This window comes from Carex rostrata, chromosome 17, assembly GCF_964058835.1.
Source record: "Carex rostrata chromosome 17, lpCarRost1.2, whole genome shotgun sequence".
Lineage (NCBI taxonomy): Eukaryota > Viridiplantae > Streptophyta > Magnoliopsida > Poales > Cyperaceae > Carex > Carex rostrata.
Genome location: NC_135934.1, coordinates 9,601,987 through 9,612,286, shown reverse-complemented (window position 1 = coordinate 9,612,286; position 10,300 = coordinate 9,601,987). Strand labels below are relative to the sequence as shown.

The 10,300-nt window shown below is 33.4% G+C and overlaps 1 protein-coding gene across 2 annotated transcripts; it reads right to left on the bottom strand.

Moving 5' to 3' along the window:
* Positions 1 to 4,734: 4,734 nt before the first annotated feature.
* Positions 4,735 to 9,945, bottom strand: LOC144568280 (Glycosyl hydrolase family 47 protein). Of its 2 annotated transcripts, none has more exons than XM_078318572.1 (15): positions 9,666 to 9,939; positions 9,522 to 9,564; positions 9,367 to 9,432; positions 8,872 to 8,933; positions 8,307 to 8,406; positions 7,763 to 7,945; positions 7,452 to 7,500; positions 7,192 to 7,371; positions 6,936 to 7,056; positions 6,765 to 6,846; positions 6,596 to 6,681; positions 6,148 to 6,248; positions 5,914 to 6,055; positions 5,676 to 5,829; positions 4,735 to 5,095 (listed from the first exon to the last, which is right to left on the bottom strand). In XM_078318572.1, exons 1-15 carry the CDS (start codon positions 9,797 to 9,799, stop codon positions 4,880 to 4,882), a joined length of 1,719 nt encoding a protein of 572 aa, XP_078174698.1. In that variant the 5' UTR covers positions 9,800 to 9,939; the 3' UTR covers positions 4,735 to 4,879. The 2 variants fall into 2 exon arrangements, with proteins under 2 accessions (XP_078174698.1, XP_078174700.1); XM_078318574.1 differs by having other exon boundaries at positions 4,957 to 5,095; positions 5,624 to 5,829; positions 9,666 to 9,945.
* Positions 9,946 to 10,300: the final 355 nt, after the last annotated feature.

Genomic DNA, 10,300 nt, shown 5'->3' with positions numbered 1-10,300 from the left:
AGTTATTCCATTGAACAAAAATATATTAAAACGCTTTCAAAATTGTTATCATATATGTAATTTTTTTTTTTTTTGGTTAAAATTTATTTCGAGATAGCAAAGAATATTATAATTTTTTTCTTATTTGTCACAATAACTAGTGTATAAAATCAGCAGCCATCATATTGTATTATTTAATCTTATATAACTATTAAATATCATTTTTTTTAAACTTAAATACTATCATACACTTCCAAATTAATTATCATAAAGACAAATAATATGAGATTTTATCGATTCAGCTACAGATTTATTACCATAATGAAAGATCATACGAGATTTTATTATCGTTAAAAATTCATACAATATTTATTTATCACCACTACAATAGAGGAATTGCCATTTTTGGATCTAAAATTAAGAAAAACATATAATAGATAATTTGGATTTCGTTTTGGTTCTGAATTGTTTATAAAAAGATTCATATATATCTTAATGGATCTTAACATGTATTTTTCCCGAGAACTTTTATTGATAGGCATAATATTTCTTTAATTTTAGAATTTTGTTTCCCCAACAAAAAATAAAAATTAATAAAATATGATTTTGGTTGGTTGTTTGAACAATAAATATGGAAGAAGTGTAAGAGATTAGAGAAATGACCAATTATATTTGGAGTAGACAATATTTTGGAATTTAACATCCTGGTTTCTACATTTTATGTTATATATAATACATAATGAAATTTGAAAATAAAAATATGCTAGAGAAATTAATCAATTTTCATTTTTTTGGAATATTTATAATATTGTGATCTAGTTTATATTATTATATATACTTATTTTCAAATTTATACACAAGTATTTAAGTATAGAACTATATATCTCTTGAGGGTTCAAATGCCTCCATTTTTTATGCTCCCACCATGCCTTCATTTTTAAAAACTTTAATAATTCAAAATTTAAAACGTCAAAATCAAAATAAAACCGTTAGATGTGATCTATGTTATTTTCTCTATATGCTCATAAAAAATTATTGCATTTCAATTTTATTTATATGTGAATAAATAAGTTGAAAAATCAACATCTAGAAATTATCCACATTAGTGTGTTTTTTACAAGCTCTTGATGACAACCAAAACAAAACTGAAATGTTATAATTTTTTACATGTGCATAGTTAAAATGATGTAGATCATATCCAACGGCTTTATTTTGACTTTTAACTTTTATATTTTAGGTTATTCATGTTTTTAAAAATGGAAGCATGGTAGAGACACAAAAAATTGAGGCATTTGAACCATCCTCATATCTATAATATTAATAGTAGATTGTTCCAAAATTTTTATAAATGCCAAAAAAAAACAAATTACGAAATCTACCACAGTTTCAATTGAATTTTGAAATCTACCCAATCAAGTTACCAAATAACCGGATTTGGCCCTTCTTTCCGCTGACTGGGTGACCGGACTTGGAGAAATGGTCCGATTATTGCATAACCGAAAATTGGAAATATGTTCGGTGGTTTACTAACCGGTTATAGGTCCGGTTATTGGATTACCGTAAGTTGGAGATTTTGCCTCTTTTTTTTATAAAACAGAAATTTTTAAAAAAAAAATATTTTTTGTATTGAAATATTAGAAATGTTGAATATATTTCTTTGAAAATAGATGAAATATAATATAATTTGATTTATTAGAAAGACTGCAACAAATAATCCGGATCAATATTTTTCAGGTCGGGTTTTTCGCGGCTGTAAGAAAAATTAATATATTTCTTTATGTGTTATTGGAAAAAAAAATGCTTAGATTCTGAGTTATTGATCCCGGTTCAAAAGTCACTTCTAAGTAATCCATAAAATATTGTGATCCTTCTAGAACATTTAATTTATAAAAAGTTGTATCTATTTAGAGAATTATTTTTGAATAACAATCATTAAATAACTTAAAGTTTTTGTTTTTTTCAAAAATAGATACAACTTTTCATAAATTAAATGTCCTAGAAGGATCACAATATTTTATGGATTACTTAGAAGTGACTTTTGAACGGTGATCAATAACTCAGAATCTAAGCATTTTTATTTTTTTCCAATAACACAAAAAAAATATTAATTTTTCTTACAGCCGCGAAAAATCCGACCTGAAAAATATTGATCCGGGTTATTTGTTGCAGTCTTTCTAATAAATCAAATTATATTGTATTTCATCTATTTTCGAAGAAATATATTCAACATTTCTAATATTTTAATACAAATTTTTTTTTTTTAAATTTATGTTTTATATATATAAAAAAAAATAGGTGAAATCTCCAACTTACGGTAATTCAATAACCGGCCCCTAACATATTCCTAATTTCCGGTTATTCAATAACTGGACCATTTCTCCAAGTCCAGTCACCCAGTCAGCGGAAAGAAGGGCCAAATCCGGTTATTTGTTAACCGGATTCGGTAGATTTCGAAATTCAATCAAAACTTGGATAGATTTAGTAATTTTTAATTTTTTTTGGGCATTTATAAAATTTTTGGAGATTGTTAGTGATCCATTATTTTTTTAAGAACGTTTTTATTAGCCTGAAAAATTCGACAACTCTCTTCTCTCTCTTTCAAAAAATTTCAATTTGGCTCTTAGATATCATAATTTTGTGAGAATTCTAATTTTTGTCTACTAATTTTTTTTTTAAATTGAAGAGTTCAAAACACAATTTTGCAAAAGCAAAGGGTATTAAACTTCTAATCAACTGTGTTGTTAAAAAGGTTTGAAAATTTTCAGAACTGAGCACTTCAAAAAGGCAATTTCAATATTTTATTTTTTATTTTATAGCAACCAAATATGTAGGGCGGACGCAAGATTTTTGTCAAAGAGGGACAAGATTCAAATATCTTATCGGGTTCAAATCCATTAGCTTATCAGGTCGATTGAATATTTTAAAATCTAATTTTTTTGAAATTCACAAAAATGAGATTTTGATTTATTGAAAATAAAATCCATAATAATGTTCTATGCGTTAAACCAAAAATTTTGATAAGAAGAACGCGAAAAACCTCCAAACAGTTGATTTTTATATAGATTTTAAAAGATTTAATGATGACAATCCGACCAGTGGGGCCCACTATTATAGAGCCATCATTTGAATTAATTTAAACTCCTCATTTAATGTGACCCCTTCATTTTAGGTACACTAACACCACAGAGATCAAAACATGAAAAAGCCATGGGCTCATCATAAACTAAGCCTATCAAAAAATTAAAATAAAACAAGAATCATTATATTGGGTCAATGACATGTGGGACTCATTTGTAAGATTCTTCTCTCTCCTTTGTTATTTGAAAGTTGGCCTAAAAAAGATGATTTTGATAACTATAAAATTCAAGAGAAATATGAAATCTTATGGCTTATTTTCACCAACAATCAAGAGAGAAAAAACTTGACCCGTTTTTCTTCAGAGAGGAACAACCCAATTTTCAGGGGGAGGAAAATCGAAATCAACCTATTTTTTCCACTACTTTCGTAAATCCAGAGAGAGCAGCTTCCCCCCTAGACCATACTGGGTCCGCCCCTGATTACGAGTGTAATGAAGTAGAACTTCGAAGCAAACGAAACTCATAGGTTAGTTTTTAAAGTACTTATATATACAATTTATATATTATTGTGCCAGGATGACCTTTCATATTTTACTCCTGAATTACAACAAATTTGCAACACAAGAGAAGGAATAAAAGGTGATACAGACTATGTGGGAGAACAGTAGCGCCGTACTACGAGATCGGATTTTGGACTCATCCCCCTCGTGGAGACAGACAGGCCGAGATGGAAAGAGTAGAAGGATAGAATCGGGAATTTGGGATGGTAGTTGTGAGATACTCAGACTCTAATCTATATGGTATCTTAATTGAAAAAATGTCATCCCCAACTTAGTGGAACTGTTTGTCTTAAATAGTCCCTCCTCTTACTGTCATTCTGCGTTGTCAGAACAGTCAGGGGAGTTCTCATAAAGGCGGCGACATTCCCGCAGGTAGTGATGACGCTTGTACATTCGAGCTGCGGCGTCCGCATAAAGCATGGTGACATCCGCATAAGACATGGTCACTAACTCACACCCGCCTTGTACAAACATAGATAGCGGTGACCGTAAGCCGAACTAGGACTGGGCTTTCTCTCAGGCTAGGCCTTGCGAGGCCATTATCATCACAGAAACTGTTCTCGAGCCCTAGGGCTTTTAGTCAAGACGTCGCTTTCTCGGCCCGAGTTCGATACGTGGTCCAATTTGTCTTTTGGTCTTGGGCCTTTTGTTTGTTATTGGGTTGATCCCGCAAGGGGGATCCTATTCCTAAGCTATTCTTTTGACCCCAAACTTATTCTATAATGGTCTTGGGCGCATGGTCCTATCAAAAGGAATATACGTTGCATAGCATTCCTCGAAATTATATATATATATATATATATATATATATACATATATAGAGGTTGGCTACTCTACTTCCATAAGCATATGAGAGCATATGCTTATAAATCATTTTTGCGTTTTTCATATCCAAATGATTGATTTGAAGTGCTCAATATGTTCTCCATATTAATATGTGTTTGGAGACCAAATTTTACATTTTTTTTGAAATTTTTTTACTATTTTTTTCAGAATTTTTCAGAATTTTTTTAATATTTTTTATGATTAGGCGATATAAATTAAGAATAAAACAAACAAAAATGAAAAAAAGAAATACTTCAACATTCCTCTGATTCCATCTTAAATTACGCTTGAAATTAACTATTACGAAAAAAAATGGGTGCCCGGATCTTCTATTTAACTATGTCCTTTACTTGTTTATCATCTAATTACACAGAAAGAATTATTAAGTACTGAAATAAAAGAAAACAAAATCATGCCCTGATATGAAGGATTATCAGTTTAGTGTACAAAGGGCCACAGGCCGCAATAGCTTGCTGCACTGCACGTCCTTTTCCTACAGTTGGTTGAATCAATCCCGCACTCAGCATCGCTTGTGCATCTGTGGTTTACTCGCAGATCAGGCACATGACATGCACTCTCAACTTTAGATCCGTATATCATTTCTGGGCAAACTTGTGATTCCAGAGCGCTTACTCGAGTTGCCTTTGTGTCATCCTGTAGTCAGATATTACAAAATAACAAAGACAAATGTAATTTTCTTTTCAAAGAATGTAATTGCATGGTACAAATAGTAGTGCAAACAAAATGGTTTAGAGAGGTGTTGTTAGTGATATACCACCTTCATTTCTGATATTCAATCCTCGCCCCCCCCCCCTCCTAACCCCCCATCCATATCCACTGAAGGTAAGAGAATATTTGAGTTTAGATCCAGTTGGTCCAATCAGAATCCATGCCAATCCGGCCTGAGGTAGAATGCAAAGTCCCCATTTTAATATTTGTGCCAAAGCACATCAAACAGTCCGAATCTAAACTCAAAATTTATGTTACCTCAAGTGATGTGAATCCCCCCCACCCCAACACTTGTGTGGTGCACCGGTAAAACAAGGAACAAAAAAATTTGGATTATAACAGCAAAACTACTTTCATGCAAAACCATTGACATATTTGTCCTAACAACCCAACTAGCATTGTAAGAGCACAAAGAAGCAATGTTTTTTTTTTTTTTTTGGGGGTAGAACGTACAAGCAATGTTGAGTGTTACTTAGATACGGAAAGAAGAGTTTCAAACTAGTGCCTTAAATGATGATGTCCAGTTGCTTGGATTATATGTCATAGGAAGTCTCTCATGCCACAAGCTTCTCACTGGGAGAGGATGGCCTTCAGTAGTGAATACAAAATTTCGACCAGCCAAGAATGAATCATCATAAAGAAGATATAGATACTTGCATCTGAACCGAAAAACTTATATTATATAAACATAACTATGAGTTTGTTTCGTATTTTAAGAATATACATAAATCAATATAGCTCACGTCTCGGAGAGAAAGAAGCTGTGTTGATGGTCCTCGTGTTTCATTGTAGAAACATCTCTAACACTTGCAAAACCACCATCTACTTTCGTGTGGTTGTTCAAAGAGGAGATGATTGATTCTCCAACCTCCAGGTACCATGGATCTGGTAAATAAATATACTATAGGTCATACGGGCACCCACAAATAGGTAAAAAAGAAACAAGGGGTAATAAATAATACGGATATAGTTAGCACCTTTTGTTGCTTGATAAAGATAATATGTAGACTCAGCAAATTCTGGCCGCAATGGATAGTATTTCTCTGTCGGATGTAATGTAGCATGCTCCAAAAGATACCTATAAAAAAGAATTGGAATGGGATATTGCCATATTGGTGTCTGCATTCGCTGTCACAGTTGTAATGTGTACTATCTAGACTGTCCAATTTGGATTGAAAGCAAACGGCTTGATTTTTTTTTTGGGGGGGAGAGGGTGATTTAGATTTGTGCAAAGCATCAAAATAAAAACTAGAAGTAAACTGTAAATTTTTTAATCGCTCAATTAATGACCAATTAAGTTTCACAAATTTCATCAAACAGACTATCAAGATCATAGAGAATATCTCTAAAAAAATTTATATCTTCATTTTGATAACCATTATGCCAGCTGTTGCTGTTGCTGTCGTCAGTATAGATATAAATTACCTTTCAGGTAATACACCATACTTCTTCCATACATAGAAAAACTCTCGGTGTGATAAATTAGCAGCTGAAATGTCTCCTACAAGAGTCTGATTATTTTTGAAATATATAAAATTAGGACAGAAATATGCAAATTATTAAGTTTCTAATTCTAAGATAATGATTTAACAACCTGAAGCCCAGGCCAGAATGCTTGAAGGCTAGTTAGTTGCCAATAAGTTGCTTTTCCGGACCGCATATCAGCCTCGTGATACCTAAAATATTGGTTTAAAAAATAAAAAAATGAAACATTCTCATCCGAAATAAGTATAATTACATTTAAATCAAAAAGAGAAGTATATACCAAGGGCCATGCCGAAAGTACTTTTGAACTGCGAGATAAGCCGAATGGAACATATCCCAATACTCGTCTCTTCCAAAAAGGATGTATGCTTTCATCAAGTACTCATAAAATGAATCAACTCCTAAAATCAAATGCAAGAAAATCAATATAAAGTAGAATTATCGCTACATAAACAAACTTGCCAAATTAAACATAGAAAGAGAAGGGCGTGATCCCTATCTCTTTCCTAAAAAAAAACATAGAAAGAGAAACATACCAGCTCCAATGCCTGATGAGTACTCTATCCATTCACCCGTTAAAACATTGAGAGTGGTACCTAAGAGGTTCAAAGAACTTCTCATACTCCACAATTTACGCAAGGCGCGAAGAGCTGCTCTTTCAAATCTAGAATCACCGGTTAGACGTGACAGAGCTCCCATTTCAAGGATCAGAGAGCCTACAAAAATTAGTTACCATTTTAAGAAAATCAAAAGAGATTTAAATGTAATTCATAAAATTGTGTTTTAATCTTCTTACCGCATCCTGATGTGCTCGTTTCTGTTGTTTCATTCTCTATAACACCATGCTACATATAAACAAAGAAGAAACAAATATTTCTTATACCATGAAGGAAAAAAAAATACAAGGCAAAATAAACAAAAGTATGTAAATACTGTTCAAATATATTTGCCAACAGAAGGAACTATCCTCCATATTGATATCTACTAGCTCAGTTACACCTTACTACTGACATTAGTCTAAGAACCTAATGCACAAAATACCTTTATAAATATGTATTTCGCCACATATTTCATAAAATGAAATGGAATAATATTTCATAAAATCACCTTGAGATTAATCAACGCATATGGTAAACCAGTAGGAGTTTCAAATGCTGGTAGGAACCGCTGGCCTAAATCTTGGGCAAGATGGAGTAAGCGTTCATCATACAAACTATTAGTAAACAAACTTTTATTCTCAGAAGCAAGAATATGGGCTGAGATTAAGCCCCCAAGAACTCTTATGTTACACTGTTCATCAAAGAGAAAAGGAAAGAAAAAACAAAAGAGATGTCATAGAACATATTTATTAGAGCTTGATTGGCAGCAAGGTCAGGTGAGATACCCAAACTCTACTACTGTTTTGGTCAGGTCAAATACCAGTGCGAACTGTTACATATAGCCTTTCATGCTACAATATTTTCCCAGCTATATCTGTTAATGAAATCTATGTCCCATTATGGTCTGTTTAACTGCACACTTAACAGGTGTTGTACTGGTATTTACCAGTTTTTTTTTTTTTTTGTACCAACTGTGATTCCAAACATTTAACAAAAAGTTGGAAAAACTTTGGTTCTCTGACAGCCAATTTAAGGTTCACTGACATATTTACCTCAAACAAATTTACACGAGCATCCACATCAAATGTAAGGTTCTCTGACAGCCAGATAACTCCTCTTTCGAACTCAGTAAAGTTACCTAATACAATAAGACTGCATAAGCCAAACAAAAACTATATCACCTAAAGAAAGAAAAATGTGGGGGGCAAGCTGAAACACATATCGCACAACTATAATATAAGATGAGTAGGGTTAAAATGCCCTATTGTTTTTGTGCTCCAATTAGGCCTCATATTCTTATCTCAGTTTTCAAAATCCAAACAGTCGACCTGAGCCACTCAACATGATCTCCATATTAAACTGTGCTTGGAGACCAAAATTTATATTATTTTTGGAAATTTTTTACTATTTTTTATATAGGTACAAAATCACTTTTTTCGGAAGATTTGGTCTCCAAACACATTTTAATATGGAGATCATGTTGAGCAGTTCGGATCGACTATTTGGACTTTGAAAACAGAGATAAGGAAGTGAGGTATGATTGGGGCATGAAAACAATGGGTCATTTTAACACTACTCGTATAAGTTTAAGCAAATTAGTTTCATCTGAAAGTATACCTCGACAATGATTCAATTAAGGACAAGGCTGATCCATTGTAATTTTGTGGCAGGTACTCAAGCTGTGATGAGGGAAAATAAGTTTTAAGCATCACAAAAAATCTCCTCAAGGCAGATTTAACTGGGAAGTAAACTGAGTCAGATCTAGATTACCCTAATTTAATTGAGCAACTGCTCCAAAATTGGTGTTCTAGTTTAGCTAAGCTTTGAAGGGACTGCAACCACACAAATTTTTGGAGGAATTGCTCAAAAAGGTTGATTTTCAGTCTTTATTTGGAAATATCCTTGTTTGAATCCCCATTCCTGTAGTAATTGATTTGTCTCCAAACAGGGAGATCATCAAACAACAACAGAAACCGAATCAATTGGAAGCAAACTAGCATTACTATCATTTAACCCTTTTTACCAATTTGCCTATTCAATTATTCCCCAGTAAAATCCGCCCACTTCAATTATGTTTGAAATGCAAAATATTAACTGTGAACAGCTGATTACATTTAGATTTCCGAGCTCACTGAGGGAATCCGTGAAAGTCTTCGTAAGTGGTTTCAGCTCATCATGCTGTAACCAAAAAAAGCACTTAATTAGCACGAGATCAACTGATCAAGCACAATTTATTGGCACAATAGCTAAAAAAGAAAGATACAAACCGGAAAAGCATGTGCCATGTAGTTATCGTAAGCATGGTAAAACCTGAGAAAAGAAGAAATCATATCGTACTGACAATTAGAACCCATTTGAGCAATGTTTTTTTTTAAAAGAGAGAGAGAGAGAAAATGGAATAATAAACTTACATCTTTCGAACCTTCTCTCTCATCTGCACCTTCTTTTTATGGGTGAAGGCACTACCCCTGCTATTTACAAATGCAAAGAGAAGTAACACAAGCAACGCAACAACAAATCTCTTCTCGCATCGAGAAGACCCCATGGATCGCTGTAATTCGATCTATCTCTCCTTTGATATACTAACCTATTGCTGTTCGTCTGTTCTTCCTTGAAGCCTTAATTGTGCCGGCAAGAGAGCAGAGAAGGTTTCGAACTTTCGATTGCTTCGTTAAATTCGAATAGAAGGGGTAAAGATTGTAACAGAGTTTTTTTGGCTTCAAACAGAGCACGAGCAATATGCAGCTGTTTTGATTCTATTGTCCGTGCACTGCATGAAGCCAAAAGTGCTATGTTAAACTCTTTGCCCGATAGATGTCCATGTGACCCCGTCCGACCCTTGGTCTTAACTGGGGTCTGGGGGTAGGCATAGTCACAGACAAGTGGACCCCACCCAAAAATGTGACTTGTTGAATTGATAACGAACTCCGCGAGAGGGACCAGACGATAGAGTGAGTGACGCCAACGCCGGAGAGACAGCCAATGAGAATTTGAAAAAGCTGCTGACGTGGCCACGTAATGAGCAGGGGCTAAGATTTTAACAGAG

What these genes read in the sequence shown, in the direction of transcription:
- LOC144568280 (XM_078318572.1), bottom strand. Translation starts at nt 9,799, where the DNA reads ATGGGGTCTTCTCGATGCGAGAAGAGATTTGTTGTTGCGTTGCTTGTG. An exon ending in CTCATCAGGCATTGGAGCTG is followed by an intron (nt 7,057 to 7,191) that starts GTATGTTTCTCT and finishes ATTTGATTTTAG; the next exon opens with GAGTTGATTCATTTTATGAG. An exon ending in CATTCTGGCCTGGGCTTCAG is followed by an intron (nt 6,682 to 6,764) that starts GTTGTTAAATCA and finishes AAAAATAATCAG; the next exon opens with ACTCTTGTAGGAGACATTTC.